This window comes from Rhinopithecus bieti, unplaced genomic scaffold (genome assembly GCF_001698545.2).
Source record: "Rhinopithecus bieti isolate Rb0 unplaced genomic scaffold, ASM169854v2 scaffold_14936, whole genome shotgun sequence".
Taxonomy (NCBI): Eukaryota; Metazoa; Chordata; class Mammalia; order Primates; family Cercopithecidae; genus Rhinopithecus; species Rhinopithecus bieti.
This window is the reverse complement of record NW_016808811.1, coordinates 694,236-721,841: the sequence shown is the minus strand read 5'-3', so window position 1 is coordinate 721,841 and position 27,606 is coordinate 694,236. Positions and strand designations below refer to the sequence as shown.

The following is a 27,606-nucleotide window of genomic DNA, read 5'->3' as shown; positions in this document are numbered from 1 at the left end:
AAAAAAAAAAAAAAAAAAAAAAAAAAAAAAAAATATATAAAGAACTCAACTCAATAGCAAAAAAACCCAAGTAATCCCATTTAAAAATGGGCAAAATGTCTGAACAGAAATTTCTCAAAAGAAGCCATACAAATGCCAACAGATATATGAAAAAATGCTCAACATCACTGATCATTGGAGAAATGCAGATCAAACCCACAATAAGATATCATCTCACCCCAATTAAAATGGCTGTTACTAAAAAGACAAAAAATAAATGCTGGTGAGGATATGGAGAAAAAGAAATCTCATACACTGTTGGTAGTAATCTAAATTAGTACCGTAACTATGGAAAACAGTATGGAGGTTCCTAAAACTAAAAACAGAACTACCGTGTGATGTAGCAGTCCTACTACTGGGTATATAGCTGAAAGAAAGAAAACTGATACATGGAAGAAATATCTGCATTCACATGTTTACTGCAGCACTATTCATAACCGTCATTTACCCCTCCTGTGTGGAGATCTTGGTGCACGGGGTCCCTCTTTATTCCATGCCAAAGTAGATCTCCAGGCATCTGGAGCACCCAATCTCCTGAATGAGGAGCTTAGGATGCCCCTCATGCAGAGAATTTGGAGTTAAGGAGGCTTCCGCTTCATATCTATGTCCAACTCTGGGTGCTTGGGGGCCACCCACTGATTCTTCCTTGGGACTGGTGCTGGTGCCTGCCATCAGGGGACCTGCAGGTGGACCTGCTGGGTCCAAACCTGCCCTTCGTGGCTCCCATCTCCCTGGGGCTGAGCAGGGAGTTCTGACTACCGTGCATTGTACGAATCAGTATCAGCCCATTGCCTGAGTCAATGGAGAGCTTTCACTAGTAAACAACGATCAAGTATATATCCAGCCATATTGGTCACAGCCTGCTCTTACCTATAAGTGCTGCCTATGGGCTTGTGGGATGACCCGCAGAGCCCAGTATAAAACCTGGTGAAAGAAGTACATAGGGCTGTAGAATCAAAGTGAAAAGACCCTACCCAACATTCTTTAGAGGCACAATCCCTAGAAAAAGGGGAAAAGGGAAACAAAAAAATCATTGTTAAAATAATAATACCATTATAGGGAAAGAAAAAAAAAAAAAGAAAAACTCCTACCCACATGAAAATAATTACAAAAATTTGAAGTGCCAGTGTCTCCAGATGAGAAGAAACCAGTGCAAGAATTCTGGCATAATGAAAAATCTGATTGTAGTGACATCACCAAGGGATTGCACTAGCCCTCCAGCAATGGTCCCTAACCAAGATGAAAACTCAGAAATAATAGATAAATAATTCAAAGCATGGATTGCAAGGAAGTTCACTGTAATCCAAGACAAGGTTGAAAACCAACACAAACTTCTAAAGCAATCTAGGAAATTAAGAAAGAAATGAACATCTTAAAAATAATCAATAGTAGCTTCTGGAGTTGAAAAACTCACTTAAAGTTTTCAATTATATTTTGAAATTCCTTATCAATAGACTGGATCAAGCAGAAGAAAAAAATTTAAAGCTTGAAGGCTGGTCTTGTGAACTAACCCAATCTGATAAAAATAAAGAAAAAAATTATTTTAAATGAGCTGATTTTGAGACATGTAAGACTATATAAAGCAACAAAACGTATGAATTTTCGGCATTCCTGAGAGAGTAGGAGAAAAAGCAAACAAACTGGAAAATATATTTGAGGGAATAATTCAAGAAAATTTTCCTGATCTTGCTAGAGAGGTAGAAATCCAGAGAACACCTGTGAGATACCATAAAAATGAACATCACCGGCTGGGCGTGGTGGCTCACATCTGTAATCCCAGCACTTTGGGAGGCTGAGGCAGGTGGATCATGAGGTCAGTAGTTCAAGACCAGCCTGGCCAAGATGGTGAAACCCCGTCTCTACTAAAAATACAAAAAATTAGCCAGGCATGGTGGCAGGCACCTGTAATTTCAGCTACTCGGGAGGCTGAGGCAGGAGAATCCATTGAACTTGGAGGGCAGAGGTTGCAATGAGCCAAGATCTCACCACTGCACTTCAGCCTGGGTGACAGAGTGAGACTCTGTCTCAAAACAAAACAGAACAAAAAAACAACAACAAAAAATCACCAAGGTATATATAGTCACCAGACTGTTCAAGGGCAACATTACAGAAAAAAATCTTAAAGGCAGCCAGAGAAAAATGCAGATCACATACAAAGGGAACCCAATCAGTATAATAACAGATTTCTCAGCACAGGGTTGCAAGCTAGGAGAGACTGGGGGCCTATTTTCAGCGTTCTTAAAAGAAATTCCAACCAATAATTTCACATACTGCCAAACTATGGTTCACAAGTGCAGGACAAATAAAATCTTTTCCAGGCAATCAAGTGCTAAAGGAATTTGTTACCACTAGACCATCCTTATAAGAGATCCTTACATGGGAGTTCTAAATATGGAAACAAAAGAACCATACCTGCTTCCACATAAACACACTTAAGCACATAGCCTGCACACCCTACAAAGCAAAAACACAATAGAAACAACAAAGCAAACAGCTAACAACCAAACAAGGGATCAAAACCTCACATATAAAAATTAACCTTGAACATAAATGGTCTAAATGCCTGATATGGTTTGGCTCTGTGTCCTCACCCAAATCTCATGTTGAATTTTAATTCTTAATGGGGCAGATTTCCCCCACGCTGTTGTTGTGATAATGAGTGAGTTCTCAGGAGATCTGATGGTTTAAAAGTGGTAGCACTTACCCTGTCATTCCCTCTCTCTCTCCTGCTCTGCCCTGGTAAGTGTGCTTGCTTCCCATTTGTCTTCCACCATGATTGTAAGTTTCCTGAGATGACCTAGCTATGTCTCCTGTTAAGCCTGCAGAAATGAGTCAGTTAAAGGTCTTTTCTTCATAAATTACCCAGTCTCAGTTAGTTCTTTATAACAGTATGAGAATGAGCTAATACAAAAAATTGGGACTGGGAGAGTAGAACACTGTTTAAAAAGATACCTGAAAATGTGGGAGTGATTTTGAACTGAGTAATGGGCAGAGGTTGGAACAGTTTGCAGGGCTCAGAAGACAGAAAAATATGGGAATGTTTGGAACTTCCTAGAGACTAGTTGAATAGTTGTGAACAAAATGCTGATAGTGACATAGACAATGACTCCAGACTGAGGTAGTCTCAGATGGAGTGAGGAACTTATTGGGAACTGGAGTAAAGGTCACTCTTGCTATGCTTTAGCAGAAAGACTGGTGGCATTTTGCTCCTGACCTAGAGATCTGTGAAGCTTTGAACTTCAGAGAGATGATTTGGGGTATATGGTGGAAGAAATTTCTAAGCAGCAAAGCATTCAAGATGTATGTGACCTGGCTGTTTCTAAACATGTATGCTCATATGCATGAAAAAAAGATTATCTGAACCTGGAACTTACATTTAAAAGTGAAGCACAGCAAAAAAAAAAAAAAAAAAAAAAAAAGAGGAATATTTGCAGCCTGGCCATGTGGTAGAAAAGAAAAAAAAAAAATTCCTGGGGAGAAATTCAAGCCTGTTGCAGAAATTTGCATTAGTAAAGAGGAATCAAATGCAGTCCAGACAATGGGGAAAATGTCTCAGGACATTTCAGAGACCTTCACAGCAGTCCCTCCCTTCACAGGCAGAGTCCTAGGAGGGATTAACAGCTTTGTGGGCCAGGCCTAGGGCTTAGCTACTCTGTGGAGCCTTGGGACATGCTGCTCTGCATTCCAGCTGCTCCAGCTCCAGCTGTTGCTAAAAGGGGCCAAGGTACAGCTTGGGCCAGGGCTTCAGAGGATGAAAACCCAAAGCCCTGGTGGCTTCCACATGGTATTAGGCCTGGGAGTATGTGGAAGGCAAGAGTTGAGGTTTGGAAACCTCCATCTAGATTTCAGAGGATGTATGGAAATGCCTGGATATCCAGGCAGAAATCTGCTTCGGGGCGGAGACCTCATGGAGAACCTCTACTAGGGCAGTGTGAAGGGGAAATGTGGGGTTGGAGCCCTTGCACAGAGGTCCCACTGGGGTACTGCCTAGTGGAGCTGTGAGAAGAGGACCACCATCAACCAGACTTTAGAATGGTAGATCCGTCAACAGCTTGCATTGTGTGCCTGGAATAGCTACAGGCATTCAATGCCAGCCTGTAAAAGCAGCTGTGGGGGCTGTACCCTGCAGAGCCACAGAGTGGAGATGCTGAAGGCCTTGGGAGCCCACCTATTGCATCAGTATACCCTGGATGTGAGACATGGAGACAAAAGAGATTATTTTGGAGCTTTAATATTTAATGACTGCCCTGCTGGGTTGTGGACTTGCATGGGGCCTGTATCTCCTTTGTTTTGGCCAGTTACTCCCATTTAAAATGGGAGCATTTACACAGTGCCCATACCCCTATTGTATCTTGGAAGTAACTAACTCATTTTGATATTACAAGATCATAGGTGGAAGGGAGTTGCCTTGTCTCAGATGAGACTTTGGTCTTGGACTTTTGGGTTAATGCTGGAATGAGTTAAGACTTTGGGGGACCATTGGGAAGGCATGATTGTGTTTTGAAAAGTGGGAAGGACATACGATTTGCGAGGGGCCAGGGTGGAATGATATGGTTTGGCTCTGTGTCCCCATCCCATGTCATGTTGAATTGTAATTCCCAATGTTGAGGGAGGAACCTGGTAGGAGGTGATTGGATCATGGGGCAAATTTCCCTCATGCTGTTGTCATGATAGTGAGTGTGTTCTCCCAAGATATAATGATTTAAAAGTGTGTGGCATGCCCCCAACCTACCTTTCCTGCTCTGCCATGGTAAGATGTGCTTGCTTCCCCTTCACTTTCTGCCTTGATTGTAAGTTTCCTGAGGTTGCCCAGCTATGCTTCCTATTAAGCTTGCAGAACTGTGAGTCATTTAAATATTATTTCTTCATAAATTACCCAGTCTCAGGTAGTACTTTAGAGCAGCACGAGAATGGACTAATACAACGTCCCACTTAAAGGTCACAGAGTGGCTCCAGGCACAGTGGCTCACACCTGTAATCCCAGCACTTTGGGAGGCTGAGGCGGGTGGATCACCTGAGATCAGGAGTTTGAGACCAGCCTGACCACCAAGGTAAAACCTCATCTCTACTAAAAATACAAAAATTAGCCAGGCCTGGTGGCAGGCACCTGTAGGCCCAGGTACTCGGGAGGCTGAGACAGGAGAATTGCTTGAACCCAGGAGGTGGAGGTTGCAGTGAGCTGAGATCACGCCACTGCATTCCAGCCTGGGCAACAGAGCAAGACGCCATCTAAAAAAAAAAAAAAAAAAAAAAAAAAAATCACAGAGTGGCAAACCAGTTAGGAAAACCAGGCTCATCCATCGTCTGTATTCAAGAAACCCATCTCACATGTAATGACAACCATAGGCTCAAAGTAAAGGGTTGGAGAAAGAGGTAGCATGCAAACAGAAAACTAAAAAGACTGTTTTATCTTAGATCAGATAATACAGACTTTAACAACAGTAAAAAAGGAAAAAGAAGGGCATTGCATAATGAATTCATTCAATTCAATAAGAAGATTTAACTATCCTAAATATATATGCCCTCAACACTGGCCTCAACATATGCCCAGATTCATAAAATAAGGACTTCTAAGGACCTAGAAAGCCACACAACAATAGTGGGGGACTGACAGTATTAGATCATCAAGGCATAAAACTAACAAATTCTGGACTTAAACTCAATGCTTATCCAATTGGATCTAATAAACATCTACAGAATAATCCATCAACCACAGAACATAAATTCTTCTCATCTGTACACAGAACATACACAGAACATATACTCCAAGATTCACCACATCCTTGGTCATAAACCAAGACTCAATACATTTTAAAAAATCAAAATCATGCCAGTCATACTGTCAGGTCACAGTGGAATACAAAGAGAAGGCAACGTCAAGAAGATCTGCACAAACCACACAATTACATGGAAATTAAAAAGTTTGCTCTGCATAACTTTGAGTAAACAATAAAATCAAGGCAGAAATAAAAAATTAAAATAAATGAAAACAGAGACACAACTTACCAAAATCTCTGGGATGTAGCAAAAACAATATTAAGAGGAGAGTTTATAGCTCTAAATGCCTACGTTAAAAAGTTAGAAAGATCTCACATTAATGATCTAACATCACACCTAGAGAAACTTAAAAAAAAAAAAAAAAAAGAACAAACTATCCCCAAAGCTAGCAGAAGAAAAGTAAGAACTAAAGAGCAGAACTGAATGAAATTGAGACCCAAAAATCAACAAAACCAAAAGTTTTTTGTTAAAGGATAAACAAGATTGATAGACAGCTAGCTAGACGAACAAAGAAAAAAGAGAAGATCCAAATAAACACAAACAGAAATGACAAACATGACATCATAACAGATCCCATAGAAATACAAAAGATCCTTAGATAACTATTGTGAACACCTCTACACACACAAACTACACTATCTAGAGGAAATGATTAAATTCCTGAAAACGCACAATGTCCTAAGTTTAAATCAGGAAAAAACTGAAGCACCGAACAGACCAACATTGGGTTCCAAATGGAATTAGTAATAAAAAACTTACCAACCAAAAGGAAAGCCCTCGCCAGAGAGATTCACAGCTAAATTCTACCAGATTCACAAAATAGAGCTGGTACCGTTTCTACTGAAACTATTTCAAAAAATCGAGAAGGAAAGACTCCTCCCTAACTTGTTCCCCGAAGCCAGCATCACCCTGATACCAAAACCTGTAAGAGATACAGTGAAAAAGGAAAACTATAGGACAATATCCCTGATGAACACAGACACAAACATTCTCAACAAAACACTAGCAAACCAAATCAAACCTCACCACGATCAAGTTTGCCTCATTCCTGGTATGGAAAGTTAGCTCAATATATGCAAATCAATAAATATGATTTACCACATGAAAAGAATTAAAAATAAAACCAAATGATCATCTTAATAGACACAGAAACAGTTTTCGATAAAATGCAGTGTCACTTCTTGATAAAAACACTCAAGAAACTAGGCAACAAAGAAACATACCTAAAAACAATAAGAGACCACAATGACAAACCCACAACCAACATCAGACTGAACGGGCAAAAGCTGGAAGAATTTTCCTTGAGATCTGGAACAAGTTAAGGATGCTCACTCTCACCACTCCTATTAACATTGGAAGTGCTAGCCAGAGCAGTCAGGCAAGAGAAAGAAACAAAAGGCATTTAAACATGAAAAAAAGAAGTCAAACTATCTCTCTTGCATTAATACATGATTCTATACCTAGAAAATTCTAAAGACTCCACCAAAAGGCTCCTAAAACTGATAAATGTCTTCAGTAAAGTTTCTGGACACAAACCTGCAAAAATTAGTACCATTTCCATACAACTATAGCATTCAAGGTGAGAGCCAAATCAAGAAAGTAATCCCATTTACAATAGCCACACACACACACACACACACACACACACACACACACACACACACAAAATACCTAGGAATACATCTAACTAAGCAGATGAAAGATTTCTATAAGGATAACTATAAAACATTGCCAACAGAAATCACAGATGACACTAACAAATGTAAAAACATTCCATGTTCATGTATTAGAAGAATCAATATTGTTAAAATGGCCACACTGTCCAAAGCAATCTACAGATTCAATGTTATTCCTATCAAACTACCAATGACATTTTTTCCAGAACCAGAAAAAGCTATTCTAAAATTTATATAAAACCAAAAGAGCCCAAATAACTACAGCAGTCCTAAACAAAAAAAAAGTCAGAGGCATCACATTTCCCAATCCCAAACTATACTATAAGGCTACAATAACCAAAACAGCATGATGCTGGCACAAGAGCAGACACATAGACCAATGGAACAGAATATAGAACCCAGAAACACAGGTGCACACCTACAGCCATCTGATCTTTGACAATGTTGACAAAAATAAGCAATGCAGAAAGAATTCCTTATTCAGTAAATGGTACTGGGATACCTACCTCGTCACATGCAGAATGATGAAATTGGACCCCTACATTTCACCATATACAAACATTACCTCAAGGTAGATTAAAGATTTAAATATAACACCTCAAACCACAGGAATCTAAAAGAAAATCTAGGAAATATAATTCTGAATATCAGCCTTGGGAAATAATTTATGACTAAGTCCTCAAAAGCAATTGAAACAAAAACAAAAATTGACAAGTGAGACCTAATTCAACTAAAGAGTTTCTGCACAGCAAAATAAACTATCAATGGAGTAAACAGACAACCAACAGAATAGGAGAACATATTCACAATCTATGCCTCCAACAAATGTCTAATATCCAGAATCTATAAGGAACTTACACAGTTGAACAAGCAAAAAATCTCATCAAAAAAATGGGCAAAAGACTTGAATAGACACTTCTCAAAAGGAGACATACAAGCAGCCAACAAACATTTAAAAATGCTCCATATCACTAATCATTAAGATATGCAAATCAAGACTACAATAACATACCATCTTACACCAATCAGAATGACTATTATTAAAAACTCATGCCAGGCATGGTGGCTCATACCTGTAATTTCAGCACTTTGGGAGGATCACTTGAGCCCAGAAGTTTGAGACCTGACTAGGCAACATAGTGAGACCTCATCTCTACAAAAAGTAAATAAATAAAAAGTTTGCTAGGGGTGGTGGTGCATGCCTATAGTCTCAGCTACTCAGGATGCTGAGGTAGAAAGATCCCTTGAGCCCAGGAGATTGAGGCTGCAGTGAGCCATAATCGTGCCACTGCACTCCAGTCTGGGTGACAGAATGAGACTCTGTCTCAAAAAAGAAAACCCAAAAAATATAAAACCTAATAAATGCTGGTGAGGCTGTGGAGAAAAGGGAATACTTATATACTGTTAGTGTGAATGTAAATTAGTTCTGCCACCGTAGAAACTGGTTTGAAGACTTCTCAAAGAACTTAAAACAGAACTACCATTAGACCCAGCAATCCCATTACTGGATACATAGCCAAAATAAAATAAACTGTTCTATCAAAAAGACATATGCACTCACATGTGCATCACAGCACTACTCACAATAGCAAATATATGGAATTAACTAAGGTGCCCATTAACAGTGGATTGGACAAAGAAAATGTGGTATATATGCACCATGGAATAGTATGCAGCCATGAAAAGAACGAAGTCATGTCCTTTGCAGCAACATGGATGTAGCTGTAGGCCAAGACCCTAAGCAAATTAACATAGGAACAAAAAACCAAAAACTGCATGTTCTCACTTATAAGTGGGAGCTAGACATTGGGTACTCATGACCATAAAAATGGCAACAATGGAAACTGAGGACTACTAGAGGAGGAAGGAAGAAGAAGAAAGGGTTGAAAAACTATTGAGTACTATGCTCAGTACCTCAGTACTGAAGTGATGGGATCATTTGTACCTCAAACATTAGTGTCACACAATATACCCAGGTAACAAATGTACACATGTACCCACTGAAGCTAAAATAAAAGTTGAAAAAATAAATATAGCTGCAACAGCTGGAAAAAAATGGTCTAATATGCTCTTTTCCAGAGTGTAACACATATTCATTTATGGTATACAAGCAGTTTTTAGGTGGTAAATTGAATATATATTTAAATAGTTAAGAGTTTATTTTAATGTCTTTTAGAAAAATTATAACTGGCATATCAAATCCATGATTTCAGAGATATTATTGCTCAGGAAGAGGCTAAGCAAAACAAAAATATTACTAGACTAATGAGTTCAATAGTGAGTCTGCTTCCTGATAATCCCTACTAACTCTACTTAATATCTTTCTACAGCACTTATCATTACTTGACATGTACATTTGTTGCTCCTCCTCCCACAGTGTAAGATCTATGAAGGCAGGAATTTTGTCCATTTTGTTTGCTGCTATATGCCCAGAACTTAGAATAGTATCTGGTAACTTGAAAGGGCTCAATATACAGTTACTGAAAGAAAGGAATGGGGTGCAAGTTAGAAAATGATTGAGGGGGAAGAGGGGGGAAGGAAAGAGGAATGAAGGAGGGAGGGAGGGAGTAGAGTTAAGCAAATAAATAATATAAAAGGTATGAAATGTAGCAATAGCTGTGAAGCCCACAGAATATGGTTTGGAAAGCATAGGAATAACAGGCTAAAGTAACAAGCAGTTTGGTTAGAGAAGATAAAGAATTATAGATGCTTGAATAATATGCTAAAGGCTGGGTGCAGCTGCTCACGCCTGTAATCCCAGCACTTTGGAAGGCCGAGGTGGGCAGACCACCTGAGGTCAGGAATTCAAAACCAGCCTGGCCAACATGGTGAAACCCTGTCTCTACTAAAATACAAAAATTAGCTGGGCGTGACGGCGGGTGCCTGTAATACCAGCTACTCGGGAGGCTGTAGCAGGAAAATCGCTGGAAGCTGTGAGGCAGAATTGTAGTGAGCTCAGGTTGTGCCATTGCACTCCAGCCTGGGTGATAGAGTGAGACAGTGTCTCAAATAAATAAATAAATAAATAAAGCCCTAGAATATTAAAAGATAACATAAAATTCTCTAGGTTATATTGCTGATCCCCAGGAATATTCTGAAGGTTCTATCCCGAACTCTGCCATTTCCATTCTTTGATAAAATTGAAGAGTCTTTTAAAGTCATTGCGAAAACACTCAAGATTAAAGATCTTAATGGAATCTAAGTGCCAGCATTAGAGGCTCTGCTACTTTCTAAGGCAAGCATGCCAAGGAGAAAACAATGGCTGCGCCAGGGTCAGGATACCTTCAGGTCTTTCTTCTGGCTCCAACATTGACTAGATGTGTGATTTTGTGAGAAAGTTGTATTTTCTAAAATTTAGGAAGCTCCTTAAGACTTCTGAATGGAAACAGAAATACAAAGAGGTGGTAATTGAGGTGTGGGACTCAAAAACAATTTTAATCTGCTGAGATTGTGGTTTCATTCAGTTAATAGAAAGTTACTGAGCACCTCCTTAAGCCAGGCACTACTGTCAACCTAATCACTGCCCTTAACTTAGGAAAACAAATCTTTAATCAAGAAATTATAAAATTCTATAAGTGATCTAATTACATGAATTACTGTAAAGTACCCAGCATGTTACCTGGGTGCTTAATTTTGGTCCAGCATGTTTGCAAAAACAAAGGAGGTAATAGTTGTATATGTTTTAAACTTGACAAGCATTGGTCTAAACATGGCATTTCCCAAAGGAAAATCCACATAACGTCGCCAGAACACAAGCTGTTTGTAGTTGGTGCACTGAAAAAGCATTTTTAGCTTTAACAATTATGTAGTATTTTTATTATGTTTTTTAAAAGTTATATCTAGATGTAAAAGCCACGATTCCCAGACAGTGTTGTACAGGATGTGGCTAAGTGAAAAAATGCAAGGGAGTAGATCTGTCTTGCATAACCGTGGCTCGCTTGATCTCCCTCACTCTGCTATGTTTTCATTCAAACTATCTGTCACTATCTGACATTAATTTTTTAAATGTGTGCTATATTATTGAAAGTTTTAGAGATTCTAATAAAAATATGGGAAAAGGGAATTACTAATATAACTCTTCATCAAATGGATCCCTACCCTAGTTACAGTAATCTTGCTTTAATCAATCACTTGCAGAAGTTAGTAAGCAATGTACCTGACCAATCTGCACAGTCAATTTTTGAGCTGAAAGGAACGTTAATGTTCTGGTTTTACAGATAAGTAGACTGATGCCCAGGAAGGGCTGTGGTCACACAGGAAATGGGCAGCAAACTCCGACACATGCTACTTAATGACAGGTCAGTGCATTGCCCATAACCTCTACTTATAGGCAATATAGATTAATGGAGTTTTCTTCTCTTAACAGTTTCAATGTGCTGGAAACCTGTAAAGTTAACGGAATGGTATTGGTTGCTTCATTCAGACACTCACATATGCAGAGTCACTGCCAATAATCAAGACAGAAGAAACAAAACAAAACAAAGATGAATAAGAAATTACAATTTTCTGACACACAGTTTTATAGTATAAATATTACACAGTATACTATTGATGAAAACACCAGAATTACCTCCAAGGACCATGCCAGCCTGACAGCACTTTCTAAGGCGACATGCTGGGCAGTTTTTTCTGCGGATTTTATCAACGATGCAGTCATTTCTTCCAGCACATAAGTAGTTATGCTGCCCTAAAAAAAAAAAAAAAAAAAAAATGAGTCAAAATTATTTACAATATCTAAGATTCACTGGAAACTCTATGCAGTGACAACTGAAATAGAGACTAGATACACATCAGCAAGTGCATGACTTAGCCTGCTTCCTGCCTGGCACAGCTGAATGTTGGTGAAGCTATAAAACTGTTCAGTACTTTACCTGTGCCTTTAGGAACCTAAATGAGGTGAGCATAGCTGAAGAATCAATCCTAGGGCTCCTTTAAAAATCTTTTGCAAAAGATTTATGTTTATCTTCTTAATGGTGTTTATCTTCTTAATCAGATTGTTTATCTTCTTAATCAGATTGCCTTTAGATGTCATTTCAAGATTAGCTACACGTTGTTAATAAGCATTAGTTGTATGAGGTGGTCAAACTCTAGTAAAACCTTTCTTCTGACATCGATGCCTTTAAGAAAACAGATACAGACTAAAGAATTGAAGAGGCCTCTGGAATAGACTTTAAAAAAAAATCGAAATGCTTAGTTCTATTGGAAAAGTTCCAGAGCTGGTTCTCTCTTTAAGGAATCAACGGAAGAGCATGTAAAAATAGGGCATTTATTGTACGGAATTTAATACCTGCTTTATTTTGACTACACATTAGAAAATATCTTGAACAGAAATAATGATAAAGGAAGAACTTAAAACAGACAGAAGTACTCAATAAAGAAGAGAAAAATTATAGAAATATAGATAATACACATCACACATCACCCTAGGGTCACTTTGTGTAGAGGAAACTATGGATGCCTTTAAAAAGGTCTGGCACATGAATTTAATATTCAACAATGATTTTAAACCACAAATATGTTAATAAGGCATGGAACAATCTAATTTATTTAGATTTAACAAAATAAAAAAATTCAGCTTAAACATGTAAATGTTAATTTACTTTTCTGGCACTCTTTTTTTTCCCAAAAAATTTTTTTAAAACAGACTGTGAGTCTTTTAATATGATCAGACTACTTCAGCCTACTTATACTTCTGAACATGACAAATAATTTTAAAAGATCATGGAATTTTTCTGTAGTATTTTACATTAGTTAAGATTAAAATCAGAGTCTTCTGGCTAAAGTTTGCAGTAAAGGAACTCAGAGGTACCTACAACATGTACTTAATCAAGCAGGGGAAGGATTAGCCTAAATGGCAAAGGGCAAAAACGCCAAAAGGCCTATCTATGTGACAGCTGATATCAAGAAGGTTCCTGACCTCGGGCATTTCTGGAAAAGCACAAATATTTTCATAAAGATACATGCCTCTATTAACTTATGTTCATGTACACTCACGCAGTAGTGTTCGTCTCGTTTGGAGTCCTAGGAATTAAGCTTTCACCTAATAAAGGGTAACTGTGAAGCCTCATATCTATGCTGACTTTTGTGCACATAATGTCGGTCCTACAGGAGGTTAGCAGAGTGTACTGCATGCTACTTTCTGATTTGACTCTTATTTTTTTTTTAACCACAAGTTATATATTTAGGCTATAGGAGTGACTGTGAGAGCAAGGTGTGTGTAAGTCAGTCTATCAATCGATCATCTATTTAGACCCTATATTAGTATCTCATAAGAAGAGAGAACAGAAAATAGCAAGATTTTCTATTCTTTTTTTTCAGATGGCGTTTCGCTCTTGTTGCCCAGCCTGGAGTGCAATGGCACAATCTCAGTTCACCACAACCTCCCGCTCCTGGGTTCAAGGAATTATCCTGCCTCAGCCTCCTGAGTAGCTGGGATCAGAGGCATGCGCCACCACGCCTGGGTAATTTTGTATTTTTAGTAGAGATGGGGTTTCTGCATATTGGTCAGGCTGGTCTCAAACTCCCAACCTCAGGTGATCTGCCCGCCTCGGCCTCCCAAAGTGGTGGGATTACAAGCAAGAGCCACCGTGTCCGGCAAGGTTCTCTATTCTATACAGAAAACAGACCTCAAGAAATAGAGCACACAGATTGTTGTTTGTAATTGTTGTCTGAAGGGAGGCTGTCCTACTCTCTGCTTCCAGGTCATAAATACCCAGGAAAAAGGTCTGATCTAAACACCAGAAGCTGGCATGCTGCTCATCTGTCTCATTTATATTTCTAAAATGGCCTACAATATCACTTCCTTATTCAGTGTCTCATAGAGAGTCCTCCTTACCAACCGTTTTTGCTTTTGCCCTTCAAACAGTTCCTTCCTATCTGCTTTCAAGTCTTGTCCCATCGATTTCCTCCTTGCTCTCTTAAAATCTTTAGTCTCTCCTGTCCAGTGATGTCGTGCTCTCTCATTATTTTTCCATCCAAAAAAGTTCCAGCACCAAAAAAAGGAACCCTAGCTCACTCTAGATTCTCCCGGAATCCATTCTCCCTTTTTTTTTGGTCATTAAAGTTGTTGAAAACATCATCTACATTTGCTATTTCTACCTAACTTCCTTTATTCCTATGTGGTAATTTGACTTGCGTAGTCACTATTCTTATAAAATGGCTTAACATCATCAAAGATTTTTTCATTCCTAAATGCTGTGAATGCTTTCCTGATCTTCTGAATCGTTTACTTCAGGCGATTTATTTCCCTGCCTGTCCCACTGATTCATATTTTGGGGCCTCTCTTTTCTGACTCTTCACCTGTCTTTCCAGCAGTTCCTTTTAAATTCCCTTTGTCAACTCCTCTTACTTTGCTTAGTCCTTATATGTTGTGCACCACTGCACACACTTTGTGGGTAGTCTCATTATCTTCTGATGGTCCCAAAATCTCAATATGAACTCTGACCTTCCAGTCATCTTTCTACGTACCTCAAACTCAATATCTAAAAAATACAATTTAGTGGTTATCTGTTCAAACTATATCATGAATTGTATTATTAGAGAAATTCTGTAAGAACATAAGGAAATTCAAAACAGAAAATAACCTACAATTTGATAACCATGCATCTCTTCTCATTTTTGCTTCCTTCTTGCTACGGTTTGAATGTTTGTGTCCCCTTCAAACTTCATATTGAAACTTAATCCCCAGTGCAACAATATTAAGAGGTGGGGTCTCTGCCTGCATGCATGGAATCAGTACCCTTTCAAAAGGGCTTGAGGGAGTGAATTTGGTCCTTTTTGTCCTTTCTGCCATGTGAGGATGCAGTAAGGGGTGCCATTTTGGAAGAAGAGTGCAAGCTCTTACCAGACGTGGAATCTGTGCCACCTTGATGTTGGACTTCTCAGACTTTAGAACTGTCAGAAAATATTTCTGAAAATTTCTGTATTTATAAATTACCCAGTCTAAGGTATTTTTTTTATTGCAGTGGAACAGACTAAAATATTTCCAGAGTGTCTATACAAATCTAAATGGTTCTTAATATTTATTTGTTAATATTTAAGTGAATATATTTATACTTTTATAAAATTCTCATACATTCAACAAGTATTGAGTATCTACTATATCCCAACACTGTCTACTGACTAATCCATGTTTTCCCCCACTAAATTAAAATGCCATCTTAATTGCTGACACTACACTGTAGTACCAAAGAGCAAAGTTAGAGGCCAAACTGCTTGTTCAAAGCTCAGATCTGCAACTTACTATCCACAAATAATAAAAGAACAACAGACAATTATTAAGCACTTACTGTGTGCCAAGCATTGTTATGAGCTATTGACATATATTAACTCATTTAATCATCAAAGCAACCTTTGGAGGTATTATTATTCTCATTTTATAGAGAGTTAACTGAGGCATCTAGAAGTTAAATAACATGCTCAAGGCCACACAGTTAAACATTTTAGGTTAATTATCTTGAGAGGTAGTATAGAAAGTTAAGCACATGGATTTTGGAGCAGTACTGTTTAAGTGTGAATGTCAATCTCATCACTTAGTATCTGGATGACATTTGGCAATTAAAATGAAGACAACATTAGTACCTTGGATTGGATCTAAGGAATACACAAGCTCATGTAAGAGCTTAGAATAGTCTGGCACATAGCAAGTACTTAACAAATGTCTACTATAATTATGATTATCACACATCTAAATCTCAAATATAGTTAGATTTTTCTAGATGTGGTCCAAGAAGTCTATATCTAGTCAATTTATTCAGTTTAAAGGCAACTTAAAGATATTCTGAAACATGCATAAAATTGGGAAATAAGGCCCCAGTATACTCTTCCTAAAGATGTAATCCAGTCAACAATAGATAAGTTATAGCAAACAATGTATGAGGTAGGAAGTCTGGTATGAAGAGACTGATGATAAGTACCAAATAAACTTAAACATAAGTATAAATTTAAATATGAGTATAAATAAGGAAATTATAGTTAACAAACAGAATGCAATTCTGGTAAGTTTGGAAGAAAAAATGACTTAGAGGTCCAATATTTAAAGTTTGAGTGGGAAGGAAAATATTTTATAATTAAGGACACTGGCATGAAGTCACGACCTTGAGGGGTTGGCACAACTCATATCATTGTAGACTGCCTGTGACACACTGGAACAGTTTAAAGAAATCTGGAAGCTCAATTCACTCTAACTTTTCATCATCTTTAACACTAAGTGACGAGCCATCAAAACTGCAAAGTAGATGCATTATCATGCAAACAAAATATAGGGGGTATAGTTATAGTTTTATCTTCTCAAGCAATTTTTTTGACTTAAAGAAATGTTGTAGCTAGCCAGTTCCAACTAGAGCTGACTAAGATAATTTGGCATGGGGCCCAGGCATTGCCTCTGAACCATAATGCATGGCCAGGACTGAGAGCCACCAAGAATGCAATGAATGCAGAGGAAGCCACTCACTACATGTGTCACTCTATCAGGTACCCGGCTGTATATGCAGGTGAAGAAAGGTCAGGCACAAATGCATTAGCCCTGTCACAACATTTTCCTGGAAATCTAGAAAAAGATGAAAATCTAACATAACATCAGTTGCTACCATTTTCTTCAGACAATAGTCCCCAGTTTATATCTTGGTTTTGAGAAACACATCCATGTCTAGATCTACTCGCTCACTCATCATAAACCATAAGTTGATGGTTCAAATTGCATATTATTTCTTCTCCTCGGTTCAACATAACATTGTCACTATACAACAAGTGTAAAACAAGTCACTATATTAAAAGACTCGGAGCATTCCATTTGTTAACCATCTTTGCTATTTACCTACATTGTCACCACCAGGAGTATAAGACATTTAGGAACACTTAAAAGTTATAAGCCACCACAAACAGGTTACATGGCATAATGATAAATAGGGGAGTTCACTCCAGTAGGAGCCACTATCTAGCTCTCTCCCTTAATATATGCATCATCTGGCCCTGTTGAAACCTGGGGAGCTTAATAGAGCACTACACTTCTTTCTCCTTGCAAAACTGATCTGTTTTAGGGTGGAGAAAGCAGGGGGTGAGTTCAAACTGTTATGTCTTTTCTTTCTAATCACATACTCTTTCCCATATTCTTTATGCTCCAGAGTACTAACATCCTTGGATTACCCCCAAAATCTCTCATGCCTCTATGACTTTCCTCCCTTCCTTCCAATTTACCAACTTAACAAAATCTCACTCATCTTTCAAGCCTTGGCTTAACTGCTCCCCTCAGCTGGTCTTACCTGACTGCTCTCATAAAGGCTTTAGACATTTCTTCTGTGTACCAACTGCACATTCAACGTATTCCTATTATATACTGTGTGCCTATAGCTACTAGGTTCTATAAGAGTAGGAACTAATTAGTTTGATACTTTTAACTCTTACGGCAAATACAGTTTGATAAATATTTGTTAGATAAGTGTTGTATATACAATTATACCTATGGTTTCACTTATATTTGTAAATATAGTTATATTCAACAGTATAAGACATATTTCACTTATTGTCATGGATAGTAAATAGTCACTTGCTTCTGATTTTTTACCCCCTTTTAACTTTTTTCTTACAGAATGCCTTTTATTCAGCAATTTCTTGCCTTTTTATAGTAATAGACCATAATTAAATGTGAAGTCTAACAAGACTATTTTTAACATCTAATTTCCAAGTGTTACTTTTTTTTGAGACGGAGTCTCACTCTGTCACCCAGGCTGGAGCGTGATGGGCCGATCTTGGCTCACTGCAAGCCCCGCCTCCCGGATTCATGCCATTCTCCTTCCTCAGCCTCCCGAGTAGCTGGGACTACAGGCCCCGCCACCACGCCTGGCTAATTTTTTGCATTTTTAGTAGAGACAGGGTTTCACCGTGTTAGCCAGGATGGTGTCGATCTCATGACCTTGTGATCCACCCGCCTCAGCCTCTCAAAGTGCTGGGATTACAGGCGTGAGCCACCGTGCCCAGCCCCAAGTGTTACTCTTATTAAAAAATATTCTGTGAAAATAAAAGCACTGTTGGCCGGGCGCGGTGGCTCAAGCCTGTAATCCCAGCACTTTGGGAGGCTGAGACGGGCGGATCACAAGGTCAGGAGATTCAGACCATCCTGGCTAACACGCTTGAAAAACCCGTCTACTACGTAAAAAATACAAAAAAACTAGTCTGGGAGGTGGCATGGGCCCTGTAGTCCCAGCTACTCGGGAGGCTGAGTCAGTGAAAGGCAGGTGAACCCAGGAGGCGTGAAGCTTGCAGTGAGCTGAGATCGCGGCCACTGCACTCCAGCCTGGGCGACCCCAACAGAGCGAGACTCCGTCTCAAAAAAAAAAAAAAAAAAAAAAAAAGAAAATAAAAGCACTGTCAAAATGTGATTAGATCATTTTATTTGCCTAGTGACTTACAAAAATTTTAGACAGATGACAAATAAAATTCCATTTTAAAGGAAATAAAATCTCTTTATCATAAACAAGAAAGGGACTTACCTCTAAAAGAAGAACTTTATATGGTTTGTGTTGCTTCTCAATATGAGCACAGGTTAACATATTTCACTTACGTCTGAGAGAGTTCATAATTTTTCACGGCATTTTTGAAAAGGGGGGGGAAATCCATAGTAAAACGGCAGTAAATAATATACATTCAGTAGTTTAAGGAATGAAATAGTGAAAGTCAATATGGTGTGACCCGCCAGTCATGGGCTTGAAGCAACATGAGCTGGTCCATATGATGGCAATCGTTCTACCACAAACACAGAAATACTGGAGAAAATATGATAGAAGCATGTTGCTTAATTATAGTCTGGAAAAAAAAGGTATGTAAATCTCCATAAGCCAGAAAAGAAAAAAGAAATGAAAGCCAGAGAAACAAACTTAACTGGACTCTGTGGTGATCCAAAAAAAGTTTCAGATACAGACATAAGAAATGCCTGAAAGATAAGAAATGGGGTTTAAAGCCCATGACAGGATGGGATATATTACTTCAGTCCCAATGGAAGAGAGTGTCAGGGCTGAACTACATGCATAAAAATGTAGAACCTTAAAAGCCTGCCTTAGCAATGAAAACAGGACTAGAAAACACCATACAGAAAATGCCAGGAAGCCAGGAATCTGTCCAAAAGTCAGGGTGAGGGCAAAAATCATTTATGACTAAAAACAACATAAACAAAATAAAATATTGGCCTTTAATGGGAGGTGAATTTTCACTATTACGTGGTATAGGAACCCGGGCCAAGGAACAAAGACTGGTACAGGACCAGTGAAATTGCCAGCGTCCTTGGAGAGGCAAATGAAAAGCTTATCTGTAGGGACATGCAATAAATAGAAGATTTGTACAAGAATATTTATAGCAGCAGTGTTCATAATAGCCTCAATCTGAAAACAACCCAAATGATCAACTATAGCATAATGTGTAAACAAATGGTTTTATTTATTCAATGCATTATTACACAGCAACGAGAATAAATGTCTAGCTCCATGCAAAATGTGGATGAACTCCATAAGTATAATGTTGTGTAAAATAAGCAGACACAGAAAAATACCATATGATTCCATTAATATAAAGTTCTAAAATAGTTCAAAACAATCTATCATGTTAGAAATTGGGATGGCGGTTACTTTTGGGGAATGATTGAAAGGGGCAAAATGGAGCTTCTGGGAACCTAATGATCTGTCAATTTTGGGGTCTGAGTGATAACAACATGGTTTCATTTACCTACTGATGAGCTCTACGTCTTTAATTTGAGTGCTTTTCTGAAAATATTTATCAATAAAGGTTTCTTTCTTTTAAAAACTAGCTCCAGCTAAGAGGACAACCTAGAGAGTATTGTGTAGGGTCAGTCAGCGGAAGTTCAGAAGCACAGGGTCACGGTCATGTCCGGAGAGAAGAGAGGTGTCTACTGCATTACAGGATTACAGGATTACAGTTAGAGCCTCTCAGTAAGGTATCTCCACGAATCTCACCAAAGTATCCCACTAGAGGAAGAGCAGCCTGTAATCTCCCACCAAACACAGATAACCCCAGTGACAGTAAAATTCCTACTTGTTGCGTAAAATTATGCACTTTGTCTAACTTCTCTTCCCACACCCTGGCCCTAGAAGGGTCAAAATCAGCTTCCAGTGGGTGAGTGTGGGCAGCATAAACAGAAAAGAAGCAGATCTTATTTGTTCTTCCCTGTAGGCTTCAAGCTCAAAGCAGTGAGTGCTGAATTGGGGCAAAGAAGAAATCTAAATTTAGAAGAGGATTTGTAAATTTGGCATAATGCTTCCCTGGGCATTTTGATTACTGATATGGTTTGGCTTTCTGTCCCCACCCAAACCTCATCTTGAATTGTAATCCCATAATCTCCCCGTGTTGTGGGAGGAGCTCAGTGGGAGGTAATTGAATCATGGGGGTGGTTTCCCCCCATGCTCTTCTCGTGATCATCATGAGCAGCATGATCAATCAGTGAATTCTCATGAGAACTGATGGTGTTATAAGAGTCTAGCATTTCCCCTACTGGCACTCATTCTCCTGCTGCCTTGTAAAGAAGGACTTGTTTGCCTCCCTTTCTGCCATGATTGTAAGTTTCCTGAGGCCTTCCCAGTCATGTGGAACTGTGAGTCAATTAAACCTCTTTCTTTTATACATTACCCAGTCTTAGGTATTTCTTCACAGCAGCATGAGAACAGACTAATAAAATCAGTGGAATGAGATGGTTCTTCTGATTAAAATCTATAGGACTGGCCTAAGATTTTATGCAGGAGATGGAAGAGCTAGTCTACAAAGCAGGTTTTGTTGTTAGAGGTAATAATGCTGATTATTTTTAATGCTGAGTATTTTGAATCCACACACACACACACAAACACACACACACATACACACAATACATATAGGAAAAACAACTAGCAATGATTTTGATTTTGTTAGAAATACAAATGTAAACCAGTAATCCTCAACTAGGGGCAATTTTGCTCCCTTCCCCACCAGGACATTTCACAATATCTGGAGACAATTTTGGTTTATATAACTAGAGGGTAGGTATTATTACAGAGAGACCAAAAATGCTGCTAAACATCCCATAATGCACAGGACATCCCCCCTGGAACAATTATGTGGCCCAATAGGTCAACAGTGTGAGGTTGAGAAATCATGGTATAAATTCATGATCCCCTTTCTTTTTCAAAAAGAGATATTTTCTAGGTCTGTTCACTGAAAATGCCCAGAAGTAAAGACAGCTCCAGCAGGAATTCAGATTTTCACATCTAATATAATTTTCATCTAACAGGAACCAGAGCTCCTTGGGGAAATGACTGATCCAGGACTACAGCAGGAAATCTGCAAGTTGAGCCTGGGATGCTTTGCTGTGACAGATGATTTGCTTTTACTGAGGGCTAATAAAAATTGTGTCTCATTGACCACTGATAAGTCACACCAACCAAAATTAAAACCATTTGAACATCAAAAAGAACTAGTTCAAGTGATTAAAACACATTGAATATATATTTTAAAAAACATCAGTACATAATAATATGTAAGAAGAGAAAGAATGAAAGAAACAAGAGGAACTCACTGGAAACCACTGGAGATTAGTAGGGCAAAAACTCACAACTTTGAAATTTGAAAATTAAAAGTAAATAATAAGTATGTTTGGCTTTCCATTATTAAATGTATTTTAAGATTACCAAATTGCCTCTTGGAAGAGAGAGAGAACTATTAAAAATATTTATAGCTGAAAAAATCAGAAGGGATAATAGAAACAGAGAATCATCCTTTTGCAATTTCTAATGAAATGGCCACCACTTGTCAAGTCTGAAAAGACAATTAAAATACTCCCCCATTTTCCAACTATGTATCTGTGTGAGGCCACATTTTCTTCCCATGCTTCCACCAAAACAACATATTGGAACAGATTAACTGTAGATCCAGATATGAGAATCCAGCTGTTTTCTATTAAGATAGACATTAAAATGACTTATAAAAATGTAAAACAATGTCATTCTTGTCATTAAATTTTTTGGTTTGAATAATTAGTGTTTAATGGGTTGGCTTTTTAAAAAATGAGCTAATAAAAGTTTTAAAACATTATGAGTTTTAATTTCTAACACAGTAAATACTGAGAGAGATAATTCATGTATACAAAAGTTATTTGGGCTTGTAGCAATTTTTAAGCACATAAGGAGGTCATGACATCAGTGTCTGAGAACCGTTGGACTGTGTAGGATTCTTGTCAAAATGTTTAACTGGCATATAATTATGTGGGGGAAAAAATCAGACAAAGCCAGATTATGGAACTTTCTACAAAACAGCTGGCCTAGACTCCTGAAAAAAATGTTAATGTCCTGAAAGACAAACAAAGGTGGGCGACCTTTTTAGACTAAAGAAAACTAAATAGAGTTGTCAACCAAGTAAAATGCACAATTCCTGACTGGATCCTGAATGAAAAAAAATTCTATACAAAACATTCTGGGAAAAACTGAAGAAATTTTAAGACTGGCTGAATATTAGAATTGTTTTATCAATGTTAAAATTTTGGGGTGATAATATTGTGGTTATAATGGAAGATGTTCTTGTCCTTAGGACATGAATTTTGAAGTCTTAAGAGGTGAAATGTCATGATGTCTGCAACTTACCTTCAAATTGTTGATTACAGATATTTGCCGTACTATTCCTTAAAGTTTTTTTGTATGTTTTCTAGCATCCAGCATATTCTGAAGATGCATGCAGAATGAGACAAAGGTTGGGACCAGTTTTTCACAGTAGTAATCGGGGATGGTTATGTAAAGTGGAATGAAGAGTGACTATCTAGCAGAGTGTGAAAGACAGCTGGACAATAACAAACCAGTAAGTTTTAAAATATCTTCATGAAGATCCAAGGATTTTTGATAAAAGTGAAGGAAAAAGGTGTGGGGGGAGGGAGAGAAGGAAAATCTTATTGAGTATATTAGAGACTAAACTACTAAGAATTTAACTGGTTTATTTCAAGTAACCTTGTAACAAAGTAGATACATAAACATTTAATTTTCCCTAGAACATCAGTCCCCAGCCTTTTTTGCATCAGGGACAGGTTTCATGAAAGACGAATTTTCCACGGACCGGGGGCAGTGAAGGCGGGGTGGTTGGGGGAAGCAGTGATTTCAGGATGAAAGTGTTCCACTTCAGATAATCAGGCATTAGTTAGATTCTCATAAGGAGCACAACCTAGATCCCTGGCATGCGCAGTATGCAATATGGTCTGCGCTGCTATGAGAATTGCATACTGCCACTGCTCTGATGGGAGGTGCAGCTCAGGCAGTAATGCTCACTCACCTGCTGCTCAGCTCCTGCTGTGTGTCCTGATTCACAGCAGGAGGTGAGTAGCAGGTGAGTAAAATGGCAGGAAAATAATAATGTATGTTCAATAGTTCAAGCAATGAAACAGTGAAAGTCAGTATGGTATGGCCCACAAGTCATAGGCTTGTTCTAGGTTGGAGATCCCTGCCCTAGAAGAAATAATAAAGTGCATGGAAATTCCCAAGGATACAGCAGATCTAAATAGTCTTTGGACTAGAATCTAAGACGACACAGAATATGCTGGCTAGAAAACAGACCACTGGGCACTGAACACCAGGTGTGAGCATCTGAGACCTTAAGGGCGATCCTGCGGAGGGATACAGCACACTGGTGGGCAGCAGGGCAGAGAATAGCAGCTCCTGTCTCTTACCCCAGCATGTTATCAAACTTCATCCTGAACTACAGGATACTACAGAAATCCCAAATTAGTCCAACCATCAGACAAACAAGTACTTCGGTATTGACTGGGCATATTCCTGACCTCTTACATATATAAGAATATATGTTATCTTCACCCAAGAATAGCAACTAAACCTGATGGAATTTTGCCAATCCAAGCATTTAGTACTCAAAAGGAAATCTAATGTCAACACAATTTTATGTCTTAGTAGTTAACCAGTTTTATTACTCCTACTTAAATGCATATAGGGTGTTTTTTCTTCGTATGAAAATTACCAATATATACAAAGTTTTAGCTTTTAAAATTATATGTACCTGGGATGCAGTGAGTCTTTTGATCTAAAAGTAAAATTTTATTTAACTGCTAAACTTACTTCTGTTATCCGTGTTCTGCCACCTATTATTAAAATATAACCTTGAACAGATCATTTAACTTCTTGGTGCTACATTATCCTCATCTATAAAATAACAGTTTAAAAGTTGCTTTGAGGGTAAAATAATGTATATAAAATCTATAGCACCATGACAGACACAGAATAAAAGCTTAATAAATAGTAATTATGACAGTTCAATAAACGAATATTTCTTGAGTATCTACCATGTGCCAACATTGTTCTAGGCGCTGATGACACAATGTAGGAATGATCTCGTAAAAAAGATACATAAGAAAGAGTAATTTTCTATAATCAATTAATACTTTTGCTTGCCTTGATTTTAGTTTCTTTTCAGAATCACTGGATATTTATGGGTTGCATATGTGCTCTCTATTCATCATATCTGTTGTCCAACAGCATAGTGATAAGGCCTTTCCTAGACTTTCATTCACATTCAGTTCTGTCACTCTCTGCAGCATGATAAAATTATTTAATCAAACTCTTAGTTTTCCCACATATATTATAGAGATAAACATCTTATAATGCTGGTATATGGATTAAGTGAGCTAAATTAGATGAAATGTTATCACAATGACTGGTGCATAATAAAACAATAAATCATAGCATGTAATTTTCACCAGTTTACCAATTTCCCTTCATTCTGAAGTAACTCCTTAAATGTGAATTCTACATAATTGGTGTTATTTCCTGCTCTTTATGACCACCAATATGGATTTTAACTGTTATTGCATTTTAGATCATACTGCAGTAGTTTTTTATCTCATCCAGCTATGCTTTTCTCTAATCCGGTTGTTTCCTTATGACACTCAGTCTTGTTTCACAGATACTGTTGTGTTTGTAATAATTCAAAGCAGATTATTATCCAAATTTTCTTTTCTTTTTTTCCAGCAAATAAATTTTAGGCATATTTTCCCTAAGATTGAATCTGCCTATTACTGATATTAAATGTTACTGGTGTTAAATGAGACAACTTGACAACACTCTAGTGGGGAACGTGTTAAGTGAGACACTGGCAGTCACCAAAGTTTGTTATGTTTCAGGATATTCATGGAAGCTGGAAGCTGGAATGGGTTGGAGGAGTGGGGAGTGTTGGGAAAAGGAATTAGAGAGGAAAGAAGAAATTGCTAAGATGCTAAGAGATGACAGATTGTTTGAGGATGTGAGTAAGGCTAGAGCTGGCTAAGCCAGGAAGAAGTGTAGTAGACAGTACAATCAGAGTGCAGCAGAGTGCAGATGCTGTAGGGCCCTGAAGGCCATTGTAAGAACTTTGATTTTCTCTAAAATATATGGTACCACTGGAGACATTGAGGCAGAGGGCTAACATGATCTGACTTACATTTTACCAGTATCACAATGGCTTCTAAGTTGAGGGCAGACTCTCACCCTCTGGAATCTAGGAGGGTAAGGATAGAAATGAGACTGTCAAGAGACCGCTGCAATACATCCAAAGGGAAATAAGAGTGGCTTGAACCAAAGTGGTCAGTGGAGGTGGGGAAAAGAGGTCAGGTTCTGGATGTTTTCTGAAGGAGGAGCCAAGTGATTTATAGAGTCCTATTTGGTAGCATATTCCTTTTTTTTGTTTGTTTGTTTTAAAGAAATTAAGTCTTTCATGGACCTCTTCAAGGAGAACTACAAACCACTGCTCAAGAAAATCAGAGAGGACACAAACAAATGGAAAACATTCCATGCTCATGGATAGGAAGAATCAATATTGTGAAAATGGTCATACTGCTCAAAGTAATTTATACATTCAGTGTTACCCCATTAAGCTACCATTGACTTTCTTCACAGAATTGGAAAAGCTACTTTAAACTTCATATGGAACCAAAAAAGAGCCAACATAGCCAAGACAATCCTAAGAAAAGAACAAAACTGGAGGCATCCCACTACCTGACTTCAAACTATACTACAAGACTATAGTAACCAAAACAGCATGGCACTAGTACCAAAACGGATATACAGACCAATGAAACAGAAAAGAGGCTCAGAAATAACACCACACATCTACAACCATCTGATCTTTGACTAACTTGACACAAACAAGCAATGGATAAAGGATTCCCTATTTAATAAATGGTGTTGGGAAAAGTGGCTAGCCATAAGCAGAAAACTGAAACTGGACCCCTTCCTAACACCTCATACAAAATTAACTCAAGATGAATTAAAGTCTTAAATGTAAGACTGCAAACCATAAAATCCTAGAAGAAAACCTAGGCAATGCCATTTAGGAGATAGGCATGGGCAGAAACTTCATGTACAAAACACAAAATGTAATGGCAACAAAAGCCAAAATTGACAAATCAGATCTAATAAAACTAAGAGCTTCTGCACAGTAAAAGAAACTGTCATCAGAGGGAACAGGCAACCTACAGAATGGGAGAAAATTTTTGCAATCTATCCATCTGACAAAGGGCTAATATCTAGAATCTAAAAGGAACTTAAATTTACAAGGAAAAAACCACCTCATAAAGTGGGCCAAGGATATGAACAGACATTCTCAAAAAAAGACATTTATGCAGCCAACAGACATGAAAAAATGCTCATCATCACTAGTCATTAGAGAAATGCAAATCAAAATCACAATAAGATACCATCTCACAGCAGTTAGAATGGCAACCATAAAAATTCAGGAAACAAGAGATACTGAAGAGGATGTGGAGAAATAGGTAAGCTTTTACACTGTTGGTGGGAGTGTAAATTCGTGCAACCATTGTGGAAGACAGCGTGGCGATTCCTCAAGGATCTAGAACTAGAATTACCATTTAATCCAGCAATCCCATTACTGGGTATATACCCAAAGGATTATATATCATTCTACTATAAAGACATACGTACACATATGTTTACTGCAGCCCTATTCACAATAGCAAAGACTTGGAACCAAGCCAAATGTCCATTAATGATAGACTGGATTAAACAAATGTGGCATATATACACCATGGAATACTACGTAGCCATAAAAAGAATGAATTCACGTTCTTTGCAGGGATATGGATGAAGCTGGAAACCAT

At 38.1% G+C, this 27,606-nt stretch overlaps 1 protein-coding gene across 3 annotated transcripts in view; it reads right to left on the bottom strand.

Moving 5' to 3' along the window:
• PGR (progesterone receptor) overlaps positions 1–27,606 on the bottom strand; it is a 92,685-nt gene that overhangs the window by 40,884 nt on the left and 24,195 nt on the right. For all 3 annotated transcript variants that reach the window (XM_017887222.1, XM_017887224.1, XM_017887223.1), the window contains exon 3: positions 12,064–12,180. In XM_017887222.1, the coding sequence (XP_017742711.1) occupies positions 12,064–12,180 (117 nt within the window). The remainder of the gene's footprint in view (positions 1–12,063; positions 12,181–27,606) is intronic.